We start from the raw sequence: 27,577 nt of genomic DNA, 5'->3' as shown, positions 1-27,577 counted from the left end.
GTAAAAGATTGTATCATCACAATGGAACCCAGCAGAAGACTTGGTGCCATCGTGCAAAAAGGTCTTATACTATGTTATACTTGGTTTTCTGTTCCTGGGTTAAAACAGACAAACAATTCACATTGAAAAACTTAGAAATCTTCAGCAAAGGATGGGTTAAGGAAAATTGATGCATGCCCTAAAGGACATACTGCAGAAGTTCCATATATGTAGAAAAATGTAGATCCAGACAGCTCTCCAAATAAAGATCATTTAATCACTTATGTAATGTTCCAGCTCACATGAAACCTTTAACAACATGTGTGATCCTCAGTCAATCTTTCCCACTAGTCTTGCCTACTCATATACATGTGCATGTGTTAATGTAATGGCATATATATATATATATATATATATATATATATATATATATATATTCTTCTTGTGGGGGTAGACTGGAAATGTTTCACAGGAGAACAGGCTTTACTGTTTTCTTTTTACTGTGTGTACATTGTCTACAACATTATAATAAAAAAAATAATAATAATGGAAGAGTTGAAAAGGACACTTTTTTAAAACAAAAATGGGTACAAATAATGGTACCTGTCAGGTACTTATATATCCGTAATAGCACAAACGAACAGGTAATTGATGTACAAAATGGCTTAGGCTCCATTAACATCATGTTTGTTGTGTATGTCAGATATGCAGCGTATGGTAATAATATAAGTTTGCTAATGTAAAAACATGCATTTTAAAATAATCTATTTATACTAAAAATTAAAGAGGTACTCCTATTGTCCTGTTGCTCTCTGCTGCTACTTCTGTCCATGTCATTAACAGTCCAGATATTGTGCCGAGGGACTGGCATAAGGCAAATATAGCGCCAATCTTCAAGAAGGGCTCTATAACTTCCCCAGATGACTATAGACTGGTAAGCTTAATGTCCATTGTTGGGGAACTCTTTGAGGGGCTTATAAGGGACTACATAAAAGTATTATAAGAGATAACCAGAATGGTTTTACTAAGGATAGAAGCTGTCAAACCAACCTAATATGTTTTTCTGAAGAGGTAATTAGGGTGGTGGCTGTGGATATAGTGTACCTGGATTTTGAAAAAGCAGTCCCTCATGGGTGTCTGGTTGGTAAATTAAGGTCTATGGGGGAGATGTACCCAGCATGGTGTAAAGTAGAACTGGCTCAGTTGCCCCTAGCAACCATCAGATTCCCCTTTTCATTCCTCACAGACTCTTTGGAAAATGAAAGGTGGAATCTGAATGGTTGCTAGGGGCAACTGAGACAGTTTCACTTTACACCATGTTTGATAAATCTCCCCCAATGGGTTTAAAAAGTTTAGTCTGTAACTGAATTTAAAAGTAGCTTAATGATTGTACCCAGAGAGTGGTGGCACCAGGGAAGGTAAGTTAGTAAAAGGCCTGCCCCAGCTGCTGAACTGTCTGCTCAGCCAATCAGTGACTGGAGCAGCGTCCCGCCCCAGTCACTCAGTGGCTGAGCGGCTAGTCTATCAGCCAATTCATAATGTGGACACACCTTAGAGATCCCAGAGCCCAGCAGGGTCCCGCTGCTCACCGGGGAAATGAGGAGAGGTAAGTTACTAATTGTGATCAATTTTCGCCCTCCCCCTGCAGGATACTGGGATTTAGAGAAAACTGGACTCCTTCTTTAAGAGCAATGTTTCTATCTTTGCAGATGATACCAAGCTTTGTAGTACAGTACAGTCCATGGAGGATGTGCAGATGTTACAGGATGACTTAGACACACTAAGTATTTGGGCATCTACTAAGCAAATAAGGTTCAATGTGGATAAATGCAAAGTTATACACCTGGGTACTAATAACCCACATGCATCATATATCCTAGGGGGAGTTACTCTGGGAGAGTCGCTGATGGAGAAGGATCTGGGTGTACTTGTAGATAATAGACTACAGAACAGCACACAATGTCAGTCAGCTGCTTCTAAGGCCAGCAGGATATTGTCATGCATTAAAACAGGCCTGGACTCGTGGGACAGGGATATAATATTACCGCTTTATAAAGCTTTGGTGCGGCCTCATCTGGAGTATGCCGTCCAGTTTTGGAATCCGATTAAAGGAGAAGTCCGGCCAAAATAAATTTTTGATATGTTGTTACTTATGAAAAGTTATACAAATTTCTAATGTACATTAATTATGGGAAATGCACATATACTGCTATTTCCCTTAATTTAGTAGATCAGGAAGTGTTAGAAATATCTCTGAATAAGTGACGTCACGACCCAGGGTGTAATTCCTATGGAGTGTCCAGCAGGGGGCGCTCTCTATATAGAAGTCTATGGGACTTTATTGTTTCTATGGGTTTCTATGTAATGTAATGTAATGTAATGTAGTGTACAGTGCTTTATTGAATGAATACATCTATGGAATACTTTGGGGAGCAAGTGTCCTTGCTCCCCAAAGTATTGCATAAATGTATTCATTCAATACACAGTAAGCCCGCCGATCCGCCGCATTTCCGCCGATCCGCCGCATTCCCGCCGATCCGCCGCATTCCCGCCGATCCGGACCATATACATTGAACTACAGCTCCCATCATCTGCTTCTAGTATGAACAGGTGATGGGAGCTGTAGTTGGGTAAGGGATATGACATGCCGCCGGGCGCAGGGGGGAGCCGCTCAGTACACAGCAGCGCTCCCCCCTCCTCCTCCTCCTTCCGGGATAACTTCCGCCTATACCAATGCTGAGTCCCTGCCTGGCCGCCGCTCTCCCCCCCATACATACCGGCTCCCGATGCATCCTGGTGTCCGCGCTGATGCCGGGAGCCGGTATATGTGAGCGGAGAGCGGCAGCCAGGCAGGGAGTCAGCATTGGTATAGGCGGAAGTTATCCCGGAAGGAGGAGGGGGGAGAGCTGCTGTGTACTGAGCGGTTCCCCCCTGCGCCCGGCGGCATGTGATATCCCTTACCCAACTACAGCTCCCATCACCTGTTTATACTATAAGCAGATGATGGGAGCTGTAGTTCAATGTATATGGTCCGGATCGGCGGGAATGCAGCGGATCGGCGTGCGGCGGATCGGCGGAAATGCGGCGGAAATTCGGCGGAAATGCGGCGGGTCGGCGGGCTTACTGTGTATTGAATGAATACATTTATGCAATACTTTGGGGAGCAAGGACACTTGCTCCCCAAAGTATTCCATAGATGTATTCATTCAATAAAGCACTGTACACTACATTACATTACATTACATTACATAGAAACCCATAGAAACAATAAAGTCCCATAGACTTCTATATAGAGAGCGCCCCCTGCTGGACACTCCATAGGAATTACACCCTGGGTCGTGACGTCACTTATTCAGAGATATTTCTAACACTTCCTGATCTACTAAATTAAGGGAAATAGCTCTATATGTGCATTTCCCATAATTAATGTACATTAGAAATTTGTATAACTTTTCATAAGTAACAACATATCAAAAATTAATTTTGGCCGGACTTCTCCTTTAATAAAAAGGATGTTCTAGAGCTGGAGAGGGTACAAAGACGGGGAAACTAAACTAATAAGGGGAATGGAGCATCTTAGTTATGAGGAGAGATTAAAGGAGTTAAATATGTTTAGTCTGGAGAAGAGACGTTTAAGGGGAGATATGATTAATTTATTTAAATATATAAATGGCCTCTTCAAGAAATATGGGGAAAAGATGTTCCAGGTAAAACCCCCTCAAAGGACTAGGGGGCACTGTGGAATCTGTGGAACAGTGTACCCCAGGATCTGGTCCCAGGAAAAACAGCAGAGGGCTTCAAAACAGGCTTAGATAAGTTCTTAGACCAAAATAATATTAATGCTTATGTATAGAATCTACCCATCACCCATCCCCTTGCTGGACATGTGTCTTTTTTCAACTGATGGACTTGATAGACATGTGTCTTTTTTCAACTGTACTAATAACTAGAGATGAGCGAACTTTTCAAAAGTTCGGTTCTACCGGACTTTAGGATTTTTTCGGAAAGTTCGGTTCGACCGAATTTCGGTTTTCTTTGGATTTCATAGTTTAAAGCATCTGTATGATACGGGCGTAGTGTATTTGGTTGAATTTAGGGCTCTACATGTCAGTAACATGTCAGTATCATTATCTTTTCGAGATCCAGCAATAGTCATTTGAGGCCAGTACAGGAGCAGCAGTAGTCAACATGGATGCCAGTTAAGTCTCAGCAGTAGTCAACATGGAGGCAAGGGCAGGCACAGCAGTAGTCAACCTGGATGCCAGTTAAGGCCCAGCAGTAGCCAACAAGGAGGCAAGGGCAGACACACCAGTAGTCAACCTAGATGCCAGTTAAGGCCCAGCAGTAGCCAACATGGAGGCAAGGGTAGGCACAGCAGTAGTCAACCTAGATGCCAGTTAAGGCCCAGCAGTAGCCAACAAGGAGGCAAGGGCAGGCACACCAGTAGTCAACCTAGATGCCAGTTAAGGCCCAGCAGTAGCCAACAAGGAGGCAAGGGCAGGCACACCAGTAGTCAACCTAGATGTCAGTTAAGGCCCAGCAGTAGCCAACAAGGAGGCAAGGGCAGACACACCACTAGTCAACCTAGATGCCAGTTAAGGCCCAGCAGTAGCCAACAAGGGCAGGCACAGCAGTAGTCAACATGGATGCCAGTTAAGGCCCAGCAGTAGCCAACAAGGAGGCAAGGGCAGGCACACCAGTAGTCAACCTAGATGCCAGTTAAGGCCCAGCAGTAGCCAACATGGAAGCAAGGGCAGGCACAGCAGTAGTCAACCTGGATGCCAGTTAAGGCCCAGCAGTAGCCAACAAGGAGGCAAGGGCAGTCACACCAGTAGTCAACCTGGATGCCAGTTAAGGCCCAGCAGTAGCCAACAAGGAGGCAAGGGCAGGCACAGCAGTAGTCAATATGGATGGCAGTTAAGGCCCAGCAGTACCCAACAAGGAGGCAAGGGCAGGCACAGCCGTAGTCAACATGGATGCCAGTTAAGGCCCAGCAGTAGCCAACAAGGAGGCAAGGGCAGGCACAGCAGTAGTCAACATGGATGCCAGTTAAGGCCCAGCAGTAGCCAACAAGGAGACAAGGGCAGGCACAGCAGTAGTCAATATTGATGGCAGTTAAGGCCCAGCAGTAGCCAACAAGGAGGCAAGGGCAGGCACAGCCGTAGTCAACATGGATGCCAGTGAAGGCCCAGCAGTAGCCAAGATGGAGGTCAGGGCAGGAGTAGCAGTTGTAATGGGGTAACATGAGCAGCAGAAGCAGAATAATGAGGTCCATGGACAGGCGACAGGTAGCAGGGCAGCAGGAATGGTGGAATGACCAGTAAGGTCTAGTTCACATATAGGCCATAAAAGATGCAGAAAAGGTCCTACATCTTGGTGACAACAGGACCAAATCCGACTCTGTGGTATCAGGAGCATGTGTCACAAAGTCCTTATCTATCCATGTGGCGTTCATTTTGATGAAAGTCAGACGTTCCACACTATCACAGGACAATCTGGTTCTCCTGGGACTGACAATATGACCTGCTGCGCTGAAAACTCGCTCGGATGACACACTGCTGGCCGGACAGGAGAGTATGTCCAAAGCAAATTCAGCGAGTTGTGGCCAGACATCTAATTTTCCCACTCAGTAGTCCAGGGGTTCAGGGACTTTAGTGGCAACGTAGAGTCCAAAAACACCTGGACTTGCTGTTTGAGGTGGGCTGCCATGTCCTGCTGCTGTGCAGACGCTCCTGTTACCCCGGCCTGTGGCTGCATGAAAGGGTGCATCATGGACATCAGGCTCAGACTGGTGCCGCTGCTCATGCCACCCAAGCTGCTAGAGGAGGATGTGGAGGAGGCAGCGCTGCTGGTGTGGCCCTGGTGGGAATGGCGTAAATGAGAGCGCCGTGTTCCAAAGACTGCCACTAACTGTGCACCCAGCTCCTCCACACCAGGGAGTGGAAAGGAGTCACCGCCTCCGTCTCCACAGCATACTGCCAATGGGTACTGCCTCCATCCTCCTCATAGCCCTGCATATCCTCCTCTGGCCCCCCTCTGGTCTGGCAGGAAGGCTCATCTCCTTCTCCCCCCGTCTCCCCTAAGAGTTTCTGTGCGTTCAGGTCCTCCTCCTCCTCCTCAACTTCCTCTCCCTCCTCTTCCGCCAAGTCTTCCTCCAGCGACCCAGGCTGCGACAGTGACAAGACTTCTTCCCCGTCGCCACTGAGTCGCATCAAAATCCGCTCCAGTACATGAAGCATGGGTATGATGGCGCTCAGTCATGTGTCTTGCCCACTGACCAGAAAGGTGGCCTCCTCAAAGGGTAGTAGCAAGCGGCAGGTGTCACGCATGAGCTGCCACTGGCCAAGCTCCAGGTTACACAGGGGAGTCTCTTCAACTTTATGATGGCGTGGAGTCAGCCATGAGAGGATCTCCGTCTTGAGCAGGCAGTGCAGCTCTTCCCCTGTGTGTCTCCTTTCCCCAGGCAGGCTAGATGCAGCACAGCGTGACACCTCCGTGCTACACCCAAGTGATACAAGGGAGGAACACTGGCGGTTGAGGAGGTTTTGGACCTACTGGAGGAGGACCGCGACACAGGAACACTGCTGTGACAAAGGGGTGGTGTCATCACCCTTTCCTGGCCAAGTTGCTGGGGGTCTGCCGGCCATATTACATTTACCCACTGAGCAGTAATGGACATATACTGCCCTTGCCCGTAATTACAGCTCCAGATATCTGTGGTTAAATGTACATGTCTGCAACCTTTTCGCGAACATAGCTGTACATGGCTGGGATAGCTGTGTTGGAAAAGTAGTGTCGACATCAGTTCTTGGAAAGTCGACAACTTTAAACGGCGGAGCCTGGAGCACCAGCAACTTGGCCAGGTGGGCGTTCAGCTTGACAGGTGCGGGATTGCTGGGTGCATATGTCTGCCTCCGCTATAGGGACTCCATGATGCCAGGCTGCCTACTGCTAGCAACACAGGGGCCACCAGCCGGAGAAGAGAGTGAAGCCACACTCCCTTCCACAGAGGAGGTCTGACTCTGTGAAAGGCCCCCCTGACTACTGCTGCTTCCTACTGCTGTTGACCGCGGCTCTGCCTGGGCCTGCTGTGACCCACTATCACCCCGTTTCTCCCAGGCGGAAAGGTGGTGGCGCTTCATATGGGCAGCCATGGCGCTGGTGCCAGGATGCCTCTTTTAATGCACCTGTCGCACAGGCGACAGATGACCAAATAGGTATCCTCCGGGCACTTTTTAAAAATGCCACACAGGCGAGGTGTAGAGTCTAGTACCGACAGGCTGCGAGGATGGGCGGGCACTGACGATACTAGGACCTGCAGTGGAGGAGGGTTACCCAGTGGTCATCTGCTTGTCCCGGCTACGCTTCCGACTTGTTAGTTGACTACTGCTGCCTGTCTGCTTTTTAGTTGTGGCGGGCCTGCTGGCGGACGGATTCCCGGTTGACGAATCCGTCGAATAAGCCAAATCCTGCCGTGGATCCCATGTAACATCTGATGTAGCATCATCCTGTTCCAGAATGATGCTATCATCCTCATCAGGCTCCTACCCAGCCCTCTCTCGTCTGCTGCCTACTGCTCTCCTGCCAGGCCTAACATGGGCCTGCTTTGATATCGCCTCCGACACAGCTATGCCCTGCACTTGATTGTCCCGTTTCTTTCCCCATGTGCTCATCGTCATCAAAGAGCAGTTGGATGCTCATAGACGCCAACAGTTCCCTTACAGGCGGCAGATTAAAAGTTAGTGGGATGTTGCTGAGATGGAGGTCGTGGGGGAATTGCTGTGTGCCAGTGGCAAGTGAGGGTCGTGTCCGAGGTACCCACAGATACTCAAAGACTGTGGAATTAGACGTGTGGACACGACCCTTGTGTGACAAAGGAAGCTCAGGCCTGCCACTGGACCCTCTTCCTGCGCTTCTTCCTCTTCTGCCCCTTAAGCCAGACTTTCTGCCCTGCCCTGTGCCTGAAACGCTTTGTGAAGTTCCCTGCTGCCGCTGTGCCATGACTTTATATTCAAATTATGATTTCTACACTTCGAAGATGAAAACAGTATTTTCTGTAATATATAGGACTTATATATATACATAGGACTTGTAATATATAGGACAACTATAGAAATTGTCTATATATATATATAGCACTTTTTTAAGATATAATGCTATACACCTGAACCAGGTATTTTAGTCTCTCAGGATAAGATGGATGTGATATACACACTTTCAATCAGAAGGTTCCAAGTATAGAAATTGTGTGTGTATATATATATGTATATATATATATATATATATATATATATATATATATATATATATATATATATATAGAGAGAGAGAGAGAGAGAGAGAGAGAGAGAGAGAAAGAGCACTTTTTTTAAGATACAATGCTTACACCTGCACTAGGTTTTTTTTGTTTCTCAGGATAAGACGGATGTGATATACACACTTTCAATCAAAAGGGTCCAAGTATAAAAATTGTGTATATATATTAGGGATGGTCCGAACCGTGTTCGGTTCGGGTTCGTACGAACCCGAACTCTCGGTAATGATTCCCGCTGTCTGCCCGCTCCGTGGAGAGGGTGGATACAGCGGGAGGACCGCCTGGAAAACTGGGATACAGCCTATGGCTATGGCTGTATCCCAGTTTTCCAGGCGGTCCTCCCGCTGTATCCACCCTCTCCACGGAGCGGGCAGACAGCGGGAATCATTGCCGGGAGTTCGGGTTCGTACAAACCCGAACCAAACTCGGTTCGGACCATCCCTATTTGTAAGTTAAACTTTATGGCCTTCCCTAAGTACCTAGTAGTAAAACAAAATCCTAATAATCCACAGGCTTATTCATTGATCTGCATATAAATTGATCAAGCCATATTGACCAGTGTACCAGAGGACCTGCGCGGTGGTACACGGGGCAATATGGCTTGATCAATTCATATACAGACACCAGTGGCGTAGCCACCGTGGTCGCGGGGGTCGCCGCCGCGACCGGGCAATCACTCTTGTGACCGCAAGCATTGTTTTGCTTGCGGTCACAAGAGTCTGGCTCCGTCTTTCCCACGGCTGCTGCGCGGCTGCCGGGGGTGTCGCGTCTTACCCCCGGCAGCGCGCGCATCCCAGAACTCCCTGCGCGCCTTGGGCCCTGACTTCCGGTTTCCGGCGCGCAGGGAGTTCTGGGATGCGCGCGCTGCCGGGGATAAGACGCGACACCCCCGGCAGCCGCGCAGCAGCCGGGGACAGATCGAAGGAGTGAGGATCAACGTGGGAGCGCGTTGTCAGGTGAGTTAAGTTTTGTTTTTTTATCAGCCTGTACGGGTGGGGGGAAAGGAGGGGGGCATCTATGAGGGTGGGGGGAAAGGAGGGGGGCATCTATGAGGGTGGGGGGAAAGAGGGGGGCATCTATGAGGGAGGGGGGCATCTATGAGGGTGGGGGGGAAGGAGGGGGGCATCTATGAGGGTGGGGGGGAAGGAGGGGGGCATTTATGAGGGTGGGGGGAAAGAGGGGGGCCATCTATGAGGGTGGGGGGAAAGGAGGGGGCCATCTATGAGGGAGGGAGGAAGGGGACCATCTATAAAGGGGGGGAAAGGGGACCATCTATAAGGGAGGGGGGGGGGAAAGGGGACCATCTATAAGGGAGGGGGGGGAAGGGGACCATCTATAAGGGAGGGGAGGGGGAAGGGGACCATCTATAAGGGAGGGGGGGGGGAAGGGGACCATCTATAAGGGAGGGTGGGGGGAGAGGGGGCCATCTATAAGGGAGGGTGGGGGGAGAGGGGGCCATCTATAAGGGATGGTGGGGGGAGAGGGGACCATCCATAAGGGAGGGTGAGGAGAGAGGGGCCCATCTATAAGGGAGGGTGGGGGGAGAGGGGACCATCCATAAGGGAGGGTGAGGAGAGAGGGGCCATCTATAAGGGAGGGGGTAGAGGGGGCCATCTATAAGGGAGGGGGTAGAGGGGGCCATCTATTTTGGGGGGGCAACATAGGGGGAGAGGGAATACACAGAGGGGGGCATATATTATTAGGAGGTCACATAGAGTCAGGGCTACCCACTAAAGGAGTGTGTAAAGGGGACAGTACAGATGTGCAGTGTGTAGAGAGATGGAGATGGTGTCAGAGTGTGGAGCCTAATATGTCTGTCTGGCAGATTCTGTGGATTCGTGGCTCGGAGAAGTTCTCATAACGGCCCAGTGCAGATGGAGAAGATGAAAAGGAAAGAACTCCGATCAGAAAAGACGTCTCCTGTGAGTCACCTGATATAACTGCACAGTAATGTATATGGTGTATAGAACCTGTGTAGAGCTGGGGCCACCTCTATATGACTGGATGAGGTGATTTAGTATACTGGATTTGGTCAGTAACAATATGGTGGTGATGGTAGTGGTTGTGGTGTGGCGGTAATGTTTCCTCCCTATATACTGGTATTACTGGTAATATTGGTCTCAGTATACAGGATTTGGTCGGTAACAGTATGGCGGTAATAGGTAATATCTGTCTTGGTGTGTGTGTGTGTGTATATATATATATATATATATATATATATATATATATACATACAGTGGTACCTTGGTTTAAGAGTAACTTCGTTTAAGAGCGTTTTGGTTTAAGAGCTCACAGTTTTTCAAAATTGTGACTTGGTTTAAAAGCATTGCTTTGGTTTAAGAACTTCCTGTATTGGGTGGGAGCACGAGTGGAGAAGGGGCATGGCCTGCATAGCGGGGTCTACAGCACTGTACTCTAAACACCTTCCAAATCATAGCAGATCCCCTTCAGGCTGGGGCTTATATCAGGGGACAGGACTGTGGGGGTAATCTCTCCATAGCTGTAACCCCTCTCTCCCCGGACAGAGAGTGCTGCATGTATGTGCCCACATCTGCCCTGCTCATTCCTTCCTGCTCCCTGCAGTCTCTGTCAGCCCTTGTGTTTCCCATCCTCTCCATTACTGTACAGTACAGAATAATAAATATATTTGGGGTGTGGAACCATCCTCTCCATTACTGTACAATACAGAATAATAAATATATTTGGGGTGTGGAACCATCCTCTCCATTACTGTACAATACAGAATAATAAATATATTTGGGGTGTGGAACCAATTGTCTGCATTTACATGATTTCTTATAGGAAAATTTGCTTTGGTTTAAGAGTGGATTTGGACTACAAGCACGGTCCTGGAACGAATTATGCTCATAATCCAAGGCACCACTGTGTATATATATATATATTATATATATATATATATATATATATACACACACACACACACAACAATAGCATCACTTGGTCGTGAAAGGAGGGGGGGGGGCCCAAGTTGGCCTCTCGCACCAGGGCCCAGGAGACATTAGCTACGCCCCTGACAGACACTCTGGTGTTGATTTTTAATATAGGCCTAGCGGCATTAGTATCAGCCATAGATGGGATGTGCAGCCGTTCCATTCTCTCCAGTTTGTGTTATTCGTTGATCTGTACATTACAACTTCACTAAACTGAGTGAATAGTGTCCTATCACTATACTCTATGGGTAGTTTGACCAAATATGCGAATAAATAATGTATCATACAAATAGTCATTGGTGCATATATCAGCTTATCAGATGTTAGAAGTGTCTTTTCATTGTGGTTCTGGGTTTTGCCATCCAAAATGGTGTCTTTTTTTCCCCTTGTCACTTTACCTTGGATGTTAGGACTGTTCCCCACCTCGCAGTTTATAACAAGATTCCCTCTATACAATCTCTGTACAATTTTCTAGCCTTCCAAACAGGACTAATGTAACAAACTATTCATAAATTTGTGAACAGAATATTCTCAAAAATTGCTCAAATAAATTTACCTGATACTGACCAGACGTAGGACTGTACCAGTTTGCACGACTTTTAGAAAGTCGCAATTGATAAACTGGGCACACATTGCTAATTTTTGGGTGAATATTCAAAACAGGCAGATTCAATAAAAAAAAAACTGCATCTAAAAATTGCTCGCCTGTTTAATACTGGATCATAACTAGTGTAAATGAATAGAATTAGAGTACCTAGCTGTATGGATATGGCGGCGGTCTCCACAAGTTGAGTATACAAACAAGAAAAAACAGGAGAAATGACTATTGTGGTAGACCTAATTGATGCAAAAAAGCGGCTTTATTAGTATGAGCATAAAGTGCAGTGAAGTGATATATATAATTAGTCCAAATTGGTGCATTAGAAGTACAAAAAGATTATAATAGGCCACTATACGGCATAGAGTCACATATGAGGTGATGTGGCTCAAGTGAGTACTTTTATTTCTACAATGTAAGATAACTGAGATCCTTCACAGGTTTCCACTTCCGACGCGTTTCCCCTATGTGGTGTGCTTAGGTTCATCAGGGAATGATGTGGAGACGCTGTCAATATTGTCCTCAGTAAGGAGATCTCTAGACAGATGCCATGTTCATATAGGTGGGGGAATGATGATATCTGTCTAGAGATCTCCTTACTGAGGGCAATATTGACAGCATCTCCACATCATTCCCTGTTGAACCTAAGCACACCGCATAGGGGAAACACGTTGGAAGTGGAAACCTGTGAAGGATCTCAGTTTTCTTACATTGTAGAAATAAAAGTACTTAATTGAGCCACATCACCTCATATGTGACTCTATGCCGTATACTTACCAGACGAAACCATTCTGATCTTCTGATCACACCTACATTAGACATCTTCAGACAGTCTGCACCTTGACTCCACGACTGTCTATTATAGGGCCAGATACCACCTGGCTAAGGGATGCCTGACCCAGCGGTCCTCGATATATGTTAGGTAGGGTATAACAGGCTACCTCCTCGACAGTACCCTGGCCTATTATAATCTTTTTGTACTTCTACTGCACAAATTTTGACTAATTATATATATGACTTTACTGCACTTCATGCTCATACTAATAAATTCGCTTTTTTGCATCAATTAGGTCTACCACAATAGTCATTTCTCCTGTTTTTTCTTGTTTGAATCATAACTATAACTAGACCTAAAATTGCCAAAAGATCCAATTATTCACCTTAAAATAGGTACAAAGCCCTTGATAGCCATAGACTTTAGCAATGGATGCAGGTTCTGTTTGGGATCTGACAATGATCAGGTTCCAGTATGGAGTCTTGTTTCAACCCTTCTTTTGGTGTAGAGTGATGCGCTCTATCAGGGCCGTATTAACAGCGGCTGCTTCCATAGGCACTAATCCTGAAGACCCCATCTTCAATCAGCAATTAGTATCAGGATTTTCTAGTTTCTGAACATCATATTGATATCTGATCAGTCTTAGGACGTGTTCCCACATTTACTGTTCATCTTCACATGCAGCCGAAACCAGACACTCATGCGGTAATCAATAGGCATATGGACAATAATCCTGGTAACAGCACATGATTACTGGGGAAGAAATGGGAGCAAGGTTTCGGCCACATGCATTTCTCTACATGTAGAAACATACCAGACCTGACCAATACTACCATACTGTGACTGGGTAACACCGCCATACCAGACCTGAACAATACCACTATACTGTGACTGGATAACACCGCCACACCAGACCTGAACAATACCACCATACTGTGACTGGATAACACCACCACACCAGACCTAAACAATACCACCATACTGTGACTCGATAACACCGCCACACCAGACCTAAACAATACCACCATACTGTGACTGGATAACACCGCCACACCAGACCTAAACAATACCACCATACTGTGACTGGATAACACCGCCACACCAGACCTAAACAATACCACCATACTGTGACTGGATAACACCGCCATACCAGACCTTACCAATACCAACATACTGTGACTGGATAACACCAACATAGCAGACCTGACCAATACCACCATACCCTCCTTGAAAAGACACCAGATTTATTGGCTGAAGTCTGAACTGGGGATGGGAGACTAAAAAAATAAAAACAAACAAAAAAGTTATTTCCTTTCCCCTGCCCTCTGGTGCTTACCCCTAGAAGATGCTGCCCTAGGCACTGGACCACAGATGCCTAGTGTTAAATACGGCCTTGTTCTCTATAACTACTGTTGTGATGGGGAGCCCTAGTAGTGATACGAGGGACGCTCACAGCTCTGCAGTATGTGCAGGATTTCCCAGAAGTGTCTCCACCAAGGGTTTCCCAGGAGTTTCTCCACCGGATTGCAACACTTCTTTCTCCTGTCTGCTCATCAGACTTCCCTAACTGCCTACTAGTAGATCATTGCTAATACTTTACAGAACTATAATGAACTAATTCAGATTATTTATTCCTCAGAGTTATAAATGGATCAGTGCACTACAACTTCACTCACCTGGATACATTTATGGATCTCCTGAACGCCAAAGGATTGGTTCCAGGTAAGAAAACATGGATATTTTGAGGGCTTTATAAGGTTGCAGGGAAGATGTGGTTATCGTAAAAATCAGTAACATTGCAGTGATGGTTGAAGGATTAGTCAGGATTTTACCTTTGTACAGAACTTTTGCTAGTTATCTGATTGCTATTTTGCCTTACTCGCCAACAACATTGCTGCTCTCTGTGCACCAAATTTTGGCTATTTTTCTGACTACACTCCTGTCTACACTTCCAAACCACATTGCTGCTATCTGTGTATGGACCTCTAGCTGACTTCTGACCACGCTTGTCTCCACCACATCACTGCAACCTGTGTACTGACTTCCAGTTGCCCACTGACCATGTCTAGTCCCTTGTACTTGTCTGCATCCACTAAGGGGGACATTTATTTAGCTGAAAAAGTTGTATTTTTTGGTGTAGAGGGGCAATGGGCCCCTCTACGCCCGTTGTGCCAGAGGGATGGAGAGGGGTGGAACAGGGGGTCCAGGATTTCAGGATTTCACTGCAGTGTTGTAGTTTGGCTGGTCTCCCTAAGAACAGTGATCTTTTTCTTGCATGGGATTTATGTAGAGGCATTGTGTCTCTACATAAATCCAGGGAGCATTGCAGGAACATTTTTAAGCCTGGCCCAAAAAAAAACACCACACTTAATAAATATTAATCTCCCTTAGTGTTGTTACTGCTATTGGACTCCAATCTGCACTAGACCATTACACAGTGAAGCTTTTATATCTCTTTAAAGGTTTTGAATTAATGGGAAGTCCATCAGGATATTTTACCAATTTTGAAGATAAAACACAAGTGCTTGAATGGAGACAATTCATCTTCTTACTAGCAAAACGGTACATTGGTAAGTTACTGCAAATTGTTACAGTGATTGTTTGTTTACTTCTTGGTAAATTGATACATTAAATGATTGGATCCAAAAAGTTGCTTAACAATTTCAGAAAAAAATATGTGAACATAAAACAACATGTGGTCCCTGTCTCAGTCCAGAAAAGGTTGTAGAAGAATTTAACCGAGACTTTTTTTTATAGTGGAAGAAAGACACTAAATATCAAAGTAAACATAATACACAATCACATTTTTTTGATACCCCTTGAGATTCCCTTACCAAGTCTATTTTAGGGTGCGTTCACACCTACAGGATCTGCAGCTGATTTTCTGCAGCAGATTTCAGTTAAATAATTGAACACAGCATCAAATCTGATGCTGTGTTCAGTTATTTAACTGGTGTGAACGCACCATTAAAGGGAATCTATCACTAGATTTATGCTGCTTTAAATGAGGGCAGTATAAACTATTGAGAGGAATGCTGAAGAGTATATTACTTCACACCATTCTCCTGATATGCAGGAGTATTGGATACCTGCCTCACCCCTCCTTCCACTCTCTGGCTGCTGATGAAAAGCCATCTGCCTATAAACAGCATGAATAGTCAACTGCCAATCAGTGGCTGGTGGGCAGAGAGAGCTGGTGCTCATGAATATCTAGGACTACTGAGCACATGCTGCACAGTTCGATATAAGTTATATCATTCTGTTCAGCTTCGCTGCCACTAGTTTATGTTACTCTTATATAGGGCAACATAAATCTACCGACAGATTCTATTTAATCTTTGGTCTTTTGCATAAACTACAATGAATGATACTGTGTGAGACAACAAACTCCATAAGGGGTCTTCACTAATATTTCCTGAGAGGAACTTATGTATACCTATAGAATTATTGACAAATGTCCAAATGAAGTGCTTCAGAACCACAAGGGTATGTATAGGGATATTGCTTTAGAAGGTTTGAGGTAATTTACCTCAAACTACAGGTTAAAGGCCTACATTTTGAGTTCTAATTTTAACCTTATTTTGGATTAGATATATCAGAAAAACATAAAGAGGATCAATTACAATTTACTTTGTAAATTTTGTTAACAATATCCGTGCAGCCCTTACTTTATAAAGTAAATAATAAAGTTTTATACTTACCTGTCCACGCTCCCCATCGTCTTCCTGACCAGAGCCGCCAGTGAAGCTTCTACACCTGTCATTGAAGTGACAGGCGGCCAGTGATTAGCTGAGCACTCTGTCACTTTATAGACAGATGTAGAAGCTTCAGCAGTGACTCCGGTCATTAGGAAATAGGCAGGAAGACACCAGGAAGTATGAAGAGGTAAGTATACATATTTATTATTTATTATATACTATTCCATCGGCCACTGACCGCACACTTAGTATTACCTTTATAACATGCTGAAAGACATTGATCAGCCGATGATCGGCACCTTGGCTGATTCAGGCAGATAATTGCCCCGTGTAATAGGGCCCTAAGGGTATAAATTGGTTAAGGGATCATTTAGGGAACAACAAGAGTTTTTTTTTCATTTAAACAAAAGGTTTAGATGAAAAGATAAATTGCTATGAAAAGATAGTAATACTATCGTAATCACAATCGTAATTAAGATCCTAATGCAATATTAATCCGTACAAACAACCGAACGACATGTATTTACACTGAAAGACTTGTGAACGATTAACAATCATTTTGAGGTCGGCTCAAAAGATCAATGACAAATGAACAAATTTTCGTTCATCATTTGATTGTTGCCGCATTTACACCAGAAGATTATCACTTCAGTTGAACGATTTAATGATTTATTGCATGATAATCAGTCAGTCTAAAAAGCTGCTATCTCTATATAAGAGCGACCAGCAGAATACTGCAAGCACCTACGCTATTTATGTACAGTAAATAAAGAAATAAAAGACAAAATCAGTTCAAGTAAATCTTTACACATATGCTAACAATTTCCTGTAGACTAAAGGAGAAGAGGCCAGGCCATTTTTTTAAACTTGCATGCTCTTACCGCCCCGGCTCCAGTGCCAGTGCCCACAGTCTGCCACTCTGGTCAATGATGCCTGACCTCTTACTGGTATAGAGATGGAACTTAGGACATCACGTTCCAGGCCTGTTAAACCCATCAGCAGCACAGATAGGACACTGCTACAGCCGTTGATTGGTTGGTCAGGCCTAAAAATGTCATGTCCCAAGTTCCATCTGTACACCAGAAGGAGACCAGGGATCAGGGATCGAAGTGGCAAACTGTTGGCACTGGTGCTGTAGCCGGGGAGGTATTTGCTTGTTATTTTTGTCACCCACCCCCTCCCTGGCAAGTTTAAAAAAAAAAAATCCACAGCCCTGACTCAGACTCCTGAATTTTATCAGGGACTAACTCCAACTCCTGAGTCCAGCACCATCATAAAGGGCCAATCGGACACCAGTCAAATGTCAAAAATAGTGTAAAGTAGAACTGGCTCAGCAGCTTCTTCCTAATGTTCTACATGATCCTGGGGCGACTTCTAAATAAATAAGGCAAAGATATAAAGCAGATTCTCGTGTGTGTGCGCGCGCCAAAGAACTCAAGACTAGACTAGATGGAACAGATGTTCTTTTTCTGCTGACAATCTTGTGTTTCTAACAAAAAATTCATCATGCACAAAGAAAAACTGCTAACAATGCCAGATAAAGTGATATAGAGATCAGCCATAGCAATATAGAGGTCAGCCATTGTAATATAAAGGTCAGCTGTTGTAATATAGATTTCAGCCATGGGCCCATTTTTTCCAGCTCTCTGTTAGCGCCTACGCTCCTGAATCATCGCAGCTCCATAGGAACTACCTAGCCAAATAGTGACCGCCAACTTTTCCCCAACCACCCACATCTAATAGGGCCAGTGCTTTATTACTTATATATGGAGGAAACTAAATGTATGTGAAAAAGTATTTTTTCTTGGTTTAATAAATAAGGTCCTTAGATTGATAGAACATAAAATATATTAATGAGGAACATTTATAAAATTTATATAAAAACTCCTATGAAAACTAAAATTTTAAATTCATTTTTCGGTACATTTTTTACAACTCTGAACCCAGCCCAAACTAGCTCTAACTAGCAAACAACTCCATGACTCCAACTCCACAGCCCTATTGCCCAGACTCCCCCTTTAAGGCTATATTGTTTTTTTTTTAGATCAGATTTTTGCACTTGGGCATGATTCACACTAGTGGGGCCTTTTTTGTATACAGTAAAAGCCATAGCCCAAAAAGTGCTCAATAAAACGCTCTGACATTTTATGGTAATAAGAGATACAGCTGTAAAATGAATATGGGGGGAAACAAAGGGCCAGGTCTGTAAAACAGCTGTTTTTGCCCATTTTATGGCCCAAAAGCAGTGAAACTAATCGAGTGGGAACACAGCCTGAAACTGAAATGTTGTTGCAATTGCAAACAGATTTCTGTGGCCATGTGAAAAGATTGTGGTTATGTTTTTTCACTTTGAAACACATCGGGCGAAGGCGGCCATTTATAATAATACATTGTCGCTAATAATGAGCATGATCTTTATTAGCGGCCGTCTATTTAATAAGACAACCGCCTTTGCCCAATACGTTCCTGAAGTGGGAACATGGCCGTAAACTGTGGATTATTGTTGGAATTTGAGGTAAGCAGACCCAGGACACAGTAGTTTTACATAAATGGAGTGTGAATACAGTGGGGAAAAAAAGGATTTAGTCAGTCACCAATAGTGCAAGTTCTCCCACTTAAAAAGATGAGAGGCGTCTGTAATTTACATCATAGGTAGACAAATCCCGAAAATCACATTTTCTGATTTTGTAAAAATTTATTTGCAAATTATGGTGGAAAATAAGTATTTGGTCACCTACAAACAATCAAGATTTCTGGCTCTCACAGACCTGTAACTTCTTCTTTAAAGGGGTAGTCCACCAAAAAATTTTTTCTTTCAAATCAACTGCTGCCATGAAGTGCCAGAGATTTGTAATTTACTTCTATTAAAAAATCTCAAGCCTTCCAGTACTTATCAGCTGCTGTATGCCCAACAGGAAGTTGTATTATTTCCAGTCTAGAGAGCAGGAGAGGTTTTCTATGGGGATTTGCTACTGCTCTGGACAGTTCCTGACATGGACAGAGGTGGCAGCAGAGAGCACTGTGTCAGACTGGAAAGAAAACACCACTTCCTGCTGGACACACAGCAGCTGATAAGTACTGGAAGACTTAAGATTTTTTAATAGAAGTGAATTACAAATCTCTGGCACTTTATGGCACCAGTTGATTTGAAAGAAATTTTTTTTTGGTGGACTACCCCTTTAAGAGTCTCCTCTTTACTCCACTCATTACCTGTAGTAATGGCACCTGTTTAAACTTGTTATCAGTATAAAAAGACACCTGTGCACACCCTCAAACAGTCAGACTCCAAACTCCACTATGGTGAAGACCAAAGAGCATTTGGATGATCCAGAAGAGTATTGGGAGAATGTCCTATGGTCTGATGAAACCAAAGTGGAACTGTTTGAAACAACTTGTCGTGTTTGGAGGAAAAAGAATACTGAGTTGCATCCATCAAACACCATACCTACTGTAAAGCATGGGGGTGGAAACATCATGCTTTGGGGCTGTTTCTCTGCAAAGGGGCCAGGACGACTGATCCGGGTACATGAAAGAATGAATGGGGCCATGTATCGTGAGATTTTGAGTGCAAACCTCCTTCCATCAGCAAGGGCATTGAAGATGAAACGTGGCTGGGTCTTTCAACATGACAATGATCCAAAGCACACCGCCAGGGCAACGAAGGAGTGGCTTCGTAAGAAGCATTTCAAGGTCCTGGAGTGGCCTAGCCAGTCTCCAAATCTCAACCCTATAGAAAACCTTTGGAGGGAGTTGAAAGTCCGTGTTGCCAAGCGTCAGCCCCAAAACATCACTGCTCTAGAGGAGATCTGCATGGAGACAATGTGATTTTCGGGATTTGTTTTCTCATTTTGTCTTTCATAGTTGAGGTCTATCTATGATGCAAATTACAGACGCCTCTCATCTTTTTAAGTGGGAGAACTTGCACTATTGGTGACTGACTAAATACTTTTTTTCCCAACTGTATATAAAATGCATAAACTTGTTTCATTGGCCATTGAAGAAGTAGTCAATTCGGTAGTCCAAAAGAGGCAACACACACTGAACTTCAAATATGTTATCTGCCTCAATACACTGGTATTTTGTAAGCCTTAAATTATCAGTAAAAATATTTTCCAGACGTTGAAGCCTGGCAGCAGATAACCATTTGTAGTCAGTGTCTACCTCGGTGTACTTCCTGCCGGTACCCGAGGCCACATGTCAATAACACCTGCTCACTAGGCACACTGTCTTATTCTTTCCGTCAAAAAATAAACCATCTTCCAGGCAGTGTTACTAGCAGCTTTATTAAAAACATCCTTTGTTGTGCAAACAGTTGCTTCCTCTGTCCTGTGCTTTATGCAGGTTGACCAAATATGACTCTATATGTTGGCAGTGATCAGGGATATGTATATAGTTACAATATATTATTGTCACTGTGCTTTAGTTATGTATCTATTTATACACAACTTGTTTACAATAGCTCCATGTGCTAATACTGGAAATTGAACTGAAGTTCTATTCTACAGTCAAATATTATTGATACAGGATTAGACTGGTTCACAGCATAAGACTAGGTCCACATCCTCAGCAGCAGCTCCGTTAGGAGCCTCAATGGCAGATTCTATAAATAAGCCGTTATAAAATAATGCAACGTGCTGTGCCATTTTTCTGGTAAAATTCAACGGACCCCATTGAAATTAATGGTGACCAACATGGGACAGATAAAGCACTGCTATTAAAGTGCGTCTCTCATTGTGGTGATAGTAGTATTATACCTGTGGCTGAGTGGCGGCGGTCTACTGAAATTACTGTGTAGCCAACACACCGTCCCAGATTTTTTTTTTCATAGTGAGAGGGAACAGAGATGCTAGTGTCTTTGCTATTAATTGTCACCTGTCGCTGCAATGTTGTACAGATTCAGCAGCCTCCTTATCATTATCATAGACAGAACAGGAAGTATCAGCTTATTTATAGGCTTAGTAGTCAGAATGAAAACTGCAAGATATCAGGAATATTTTATAAAATAAATAGTAAAATGGCGAATTTGAAAAAACATCACCAAAAATGTATTCCCTTTAATGATCTATTTTTATAAAACAAACAATTTTTTTTTTTTTTTGGGGGGGGGGATGTTCTCGAGGATTTATATCTTTAAATGTGCGCAAGAGGGCCTGGCACATCAAGCAAAATTGGTGCTTTGAATATGTGGGTATTGGGGCGGATTTTATTTTTTATTTTTATTTTATTTGTTAGGTGTGACAAGTGTCCTGTCTGCCGGGAACAAGTATTGAAGGCATTTCTATGTGTGTTCTATTTAGTTGCTGGTGTTAATTACAAACATTTCTGTATTGCTACATTATTTGACATGATTTTTCTTCTGTTTTACAGAAAAGTATGGTTTAGAACATGTCTCCACATGGAATTTTGAAACTTGGAATGAACCAGATAATCACGATTTTGACAATGTCTCCATCACAGCAGCAGGTACTTTGTCTATAAATGCATTGCTATCATACATCTGAGTGTTGGGACGTCAGGAGTATGCAAATGTCTGCACAACCATTGGTATTGACTGTATCTGCATGAGATCTGAGCAGAATTCAGCAGTGTATGCCAAATCCTGCATGTCTATCACATGGGAAGGGGATAGGCATTGAGACCACGAGGCGCTACTGCCCTAGTGCACTGAATACTCTAGGCCTCAACTCTTTGACACTTAAACAGGAAATATAAAAGCTGTGGAGTTAAATGTCAAACCAGGTGGTGGTGCATGTAGACAGGAGCAGGTCCCACAAGTAGTTTATAAGAACTCTCGGCACTAACTACTATTAGAGATTGCAGTGAAGTTTTATTGCATGTCCAAAGCAGATGGAAATACAGACTGGACGCGTTGCCATTGCAAACATTTGACACACTGCAGATACCGCAGGCATAGCATTTACTGTTCCTTTTTTCCTATTTTCCACTGTTATGTTTCATGTTTCTGCTGATAGTAACCACCACAAACATATTCAAATATGCAGGATTTCTGAACTACTATGATGCCTGCTCTGAAGGTCTAAAACAAGCAAGTCCACAGCTAAGATTTGGTGGTCCAGGAGATTCATGCCACACACCGCCAAGGGCACCTATCTGTTGGGGTCTACTAAGTCATTGCTATAATGGTACCAATATCTTCACTGGGGAGACTGGTGTGAGGCTGGACTACATTGCGCTGCATAAAAAGGTTTGTTTAGTATGTTAAAATTACTCTAAACTTTTTTTTTACAGTTAAACATATATTTACAGGTTATAGGCTTTTAAAGGATGGTTTTATATGTTAATCTTAATGTTCGTCCATTCTTCAGTTTAATTACTATGCTGTATACCTGCCTCTCCTCATCCAGCTCTTTGCAGTGATGGGCAGCAGAGTGACATCACTGCGGAGCACTGCTCCAGGGGGGGATTGGTAGACCAAAAACTGTGGAGTTTTTTCTCCCATACAATTCAATGGGATTGTTCTGGTTCTCCTAAAACGACTCTGTACCCACAATCTGACCCCCTCAAACCACTTGTACCTTAAGATAGCTGCTTTTAATCTGTCCTGGGGTCCGTTTGGCAGGTGATGCAGTTATTGTCATAAAAAAACAACTTTTAAACTTACAGCCCCGTGCCAAACGGGCGTAGCCTAGAATATCTGTGCCCTAACTTTGCACCACTGCTCCGTCCCTCCTTCACACCCTCTTCATCATTAGGAATGCCACTGGAACATTTTCTCCATGCTGAACATTTGCCCAGGTGCCTTAACGATGCAGCCCATGTGCCAGGCTAAACAGGTGGGGAATAAAAGACAATCTGCCTGGAGCATTCCTAATGATGAAGAGGGTGGGGAGGAGGGACAGAGAGGTTGTGCCAGCCTAATGCATATACAATCTAGGCCATGCCTGTAGGGCACAGGGCTGCCAGTTTGAAAGTTGTTTTTTTAGGACAAAAACTGCATCACCTGCCAAATGGACCGCAGGACAGATCTTGGATTAAAAGCAGCTATCTGAAGGTACGAGTGGATTGTGGGTACAGAGTCGCTTTAACCCCTTAAGGACAGGGCCTGAAATGGCCTTAAGGACAGAGACAAATTTTATGAATATGACCTGTGTCCCTTTATTCATTAATAACTTGGGAATGCTTTTACCTATCCGGCTGATTCTGAGATTGTTTTCTCATGACATATTGTACTTCACATTTCTGGTAAATTGGAGTCGATACTTATAACGAGTCTTTATGAAAAAAAACAAAAATAACGTGAAAAATTTTGAAAAAAATGCATTTTTCCAACTTTGAAACTCTTCTGCTCATACAGAAAATGTTTATGCCACATAAATTATATATTAAATAGCATTAGCAACATGTCTACTTTATATTGGCGGCATTTATTAAACTATGTTTAATTTTTTTAGACAATAGGAAGCTTAAAACATTAGCAGCAATTTTCCAAATTTTCTGTAAAATTTTTAAATTAGATATTTTTAGGGACCTGTTCAGGTTTAAAGTGTATTTGAGGGGACTGTATGTTAGAAAGCCCCACAAAGCACCCCATTTCAGAAACTGCACCCCCCCCAAACTCTGCAAAAGCACATCCAGAAAGTTTGTAAGAAATTTTTAATTTTCTGTGCAGAGATTTTATTGTAATCCAATATTTTTCATAATTATATACCTATTACTAGAAAATTGCACCCCAATATTCATTGCCCCTTTTCTGCAGTTTATAGAAATACCCCATATATGGCTCTATTGTGCTATTTGAAGCAACCACAAGCCTCAGATACAAAGGAGCGCCTAGACAATTTCAATGCCTCCGTTATATTTGGTCATTTTTGACTGTACCACCTGAGGTTGGCAGAGGCTCTGGGGTGCCAAAACACTGGAATTCCCCCACAAGTGGTCCATGTAGTTTCCAGAAAATGAAAAATTCAAGGCTAAACCAACATTATAGTGTAAAAAATGTAATATTTCATTTTCACGCCACATTGTTCCACATTTGTGCCCCTCACCAGTGGGGTCCATATGCTCACTACACCCCTTGTTACATTCTCTGAGGGGTGTAGTTTCCATAATGGGGTCACTTGTGGGGGGGTTTTACTGGGGGGTTAAATGCAACATGGCCCTCTAAATCCACTCTACCCAAATCCAGCCCCAAAAAGCTAAATGGTGCTCCTTCCCGTTGGAGGCCGCATAGCGCCTTAAGTCCACATGTGGGGTATTTCCGTACTCGGTGGAAATTTCTCTACATGTTTTGTTCTGTTTCTTCTCTTTTAACCCCTTGTGCAAATGAGAAATGTCAAGACTAATGATGTTGTATAAAAATAAAATTTTTACACTTAGACATTGGCCTAGCCGTGAATTTTTCATTTTCACAAGGGTTTAAAAGAGAAAAAAAACACAAAATGTGTAGAGCAGTTTGTCCCGAGTACGGAAATACCCCACATGTGGGCATAAAGCGCCATGCGGCTGCAAGACGGGCCTCCGAAGGGAAGGAGCGCCATTTGGCTTTTGGATGCTGAATTTGGCTGGAATGGATTTCAAGGGCCATGTTGCATTTACAAAGACCATATGCTACCAGGACAGTGGTAAACCCCCACAAGTGACCCCATTCTGGAAACTACACCCCTCAAGGAATCTAACAAGGGGTGCAGTGAGCATATGGACCCCACTGGTGACGGGCACAAATGTGGAACAATGTGACGTGAAAGTGAAAATTTTCATTGTTTTTCATTTTCACAGCACAAATGTTCCCGCCATCAAGCGGTCCATATCCTCACTGCAGCCCTTGTTAGATTCCTTGAGGGGTGCAGTTTCCAGAATGGGGTCACTTTTGGGGGGCTTCCACTGTCTTTGTAAATGTGACATGGCATTCACCATCCATTCTAGCCAAATGGCGCTCCCTCCCTGCAGAGGCTAACCCTGCACCCGCATGGCGCTTTATGTCCACATGTGGGGTATTTCCGTACTCAGGGGAAATTGCTCTACACATTTAGTGTTTTTTTTTATCTTTTAACCCCTTGTGAAAATGAAAAAAATAAAGACTAGATCAATGATTTAGTGTAAAAATTAAAAAAAAAATTATACTAAATGTTGGTCTAGCCTTGATTTTTTTTACATTTCCACAAGGGGTTAAAAGAGAAAATAAATGCAAAATGTGTAGGGTTATTTCTTTTGAGTACGAAAATACCCCACATGTGGATATAATGTGCCATATAGGCACAGGGCAAGCCACCAAAGGGACAGAGCGCCATTTAGAGGCTGGAATGGAGGATGGAGGCCATGTCACATTTACAAAGCTCCTGTGCTCCCAGGACAGTGGGAACCCCCCACAAGTGACCTCATTATGGAAACTACATACCTCAAGGAATCTAACAAGGGGTGCAGTGAGCATATCGACCCCACTGGTGATGGGCACATGTGGAACATGTGCTGTGAAGATGAAAAATACCTTTTTTTTTTTTCACGCCACAAATGTGCGAGTCACCAGGGGGCCATATCCCCGCTGCCCCCCTTGTTAGATTCCTTAAGGGGTGTAGTTTACAGAATGGGGTCACTTGTGGGGGGTTTCTACTGTCCTGGCCGCACAGAGGCTTTGTAAATGCAACATGGCAAGTCTCTAATGGGAATGGCAGCCATGCCTATTTAGTTGGGGAAAAAGGACAATTTTAATTTATTTGGGGGTATTAGGCCAATTATTGGTTAATAAGGCTGAAAATAATAAGGGACAGAATTTAGAAAATGTAGAACTCCAATGACGTGTGGTACGCCTTGAAGCGATCCAGTATGCAGAGGACGGGGTGATCAGGACAGGTGTCACACTGGTAAATGGTGTCCTTCCTGATCCCCCTTTTACAGCACACTCTGCACTTCTTTTGGGATCTTCCCTTTTTTCCAGTGTGCGGGACTTCACCTGGAAAATGTTGTCCCTGTACGACACGGGGTCCTTCATATCCAGAAGCACTGGGGCCCGCTCCGTGGCTGCCGAATATCAGGGCTTTGATCACTGCTTCCTGGAATTCAAGGAATTTCCCCCGGTGGCCGGCATATCGGTACAGCACAAAAGCGTTGTACATCACTGTCTGTACCCGATTTACGGCCACCTTTTTATACCACCGTCTGTTTTTTCTCGTGGCATTATATGGTTTGAGGACTTGATCTGAGAGATCAACTCCTCCCATATACTGATTGTACTCTAGAACACAATCAGTTTTGTTCACCACATTTGTGGTACCACGTACAGTGACAGGGGTGGTGCTATTCCTGTGAATTGTGGTCAAAATAAGGACTTCACGTTTTTCCTTATATTTGACCAACAACATATTTTCACAGGCATAGGCCTTGCTCTCCCCCCTTTGCATCAGTTGTCTAACTGGATGACTTGGGAGGCCCCTTTGATTTTTTCGGATCGTGCCGCAAGCTACAGTAGCTCGGGCAGTGAGAGACCGAAACAGGGGGATGCTGGTATAAAAGTTATCAACATACAGGTGATAACCTTTATCCAGCAGTGGGAAGAACAGTTCCCAAACGATCTTCCCACTAACTCCGAGGATGGGGGGGCATTCTGGGGGTTGGATTTGGGTGTCCCTACCCTCATATACTCTAAATCTGTAAGTGTACCCTGAGGTACTCTCACAGAGTTTGTATAGTTTCACGCCATACCGCGATCTTTTATTGGAAAGGTACTGGCGGAAATGGAGTCTTCCTTTGAAGCTGAGGAGGGACTCATCTACTGAGATGTATTTCTCTGGGATATACATCTCAGTAAATTTGGCTGAGAAGTGCTCTATGACTGGCCGTACTTTGTACAGGCAGTCATATGAGGGATCATCTTGCGGGGGGCAACTTGCATTGTCATTATAATGCAAGAATTTTAGGAGGGCTTTGAATCAAAACCGTCCCATGGCCATAGTGTAAAGTGGGGTATTATACATAATATCCCCACTCCAGTATTGCCGAATTGTGTTTTTTTTATTTTACTAGACCCATGTGCAGCAGGAGCCCCCAAAATTTTGTCATTTCGGCTGCATCAGTAGGGGTCCACGCCATGGGCCTATCAAAAGAAGAGGAGGGTTTCTGGGCTAGAAATTGGTGCGTGTACAAGTTTGTTAGCGCCACCATCAAATTTACATGGTCACCAGAGAAATAGAGCTTGAAAAAGTCTGAGACCTGTGGGGTTAATTTGGATTCCTGCCGCTGCCACAAAGCCAGGAATCTGGGGCTGATAATTTTGGGGGTCTGGGGTCCAGATGGGGTCACCTGTCTGGG

The 27,577-nt window shown here is 44.1% G+C and overlaps 2 protein-coding genes across 5 annotated transcripts in view; one reads left to right on the top strand and one right to left on the bottom strand.

Annotated features, from left to right (window-relative positions):
• The window catches only part of SLC26A1 (solute carrier family 26 member 1), a 52,687-nt gene extending 36,100 nt beyond the window's left edge, over positions 1 to 16,587 (bottom strand). Inside the window, exon 1 of the mRNA XM_069978031.1 lies at positions 16,571 to 16,587. The gene's annotated coding sequence lies outside the window, so the exon portion shown is untranslated. The remainder of the gene's footprint in view (positions 1 to 16,570) is intronic.
• Positions 1 to 27,577, top strand: part of IDUA (alpha-L-iduronidase) — a 95,577-nt gene that overhangs the window by 53,318 nt on the left and 14,682 nt on the right. For 3 of the 4 annotated variants that reach the window (XM_069978034.1, XM_069978035.1, XM_069978033.1), the window contains exons 5-8: positions 14,257 to 14,339; positions 15,080 to 15,187; positions 21,683 to 21,778; positions 22,318 to 22,520. In XM_069978034.1, the coding sequence (XP_069834135.1) occupies positions 14,257 to 14,339; positions 15,080 to 15,187; positions 21,683 to 21,778; positions 22,318 to 22,520 (490 nt within the window). Of the gene's footprint in view, positions 1 to 1,512; positions 1,586 to 14,256; positions 14,340 to 15,079; positions 15,188 to 21,682; positions 21,779 to 22,317; positions 22,521 to 27,577 lie in introns of those variants that run through there. The other variant, XM_069978036.1, reaches the window with a different exon arrangement.

The sequence above is a fragment of the Dendropsophus ebraccatus genome, chromosome 7 (genome assembly GCF_027789765.1).
Source record: "Dendropsophus ebraccatus isolate aDenEbr1 chromosome 7, aDenEbr1.pat, whole genome shotgun sequence".
Classification (NCBI taxonomy): domain Eukaryota; kingdom Metazoa; phylum Chordata; class Amphibia; order Anura; family Hylidae; genus Dendropsophus; species Dendropsophus ebraccatus.
This window is presented reverse-complemented; position numbering and strand designations above follow the sequence as displayed.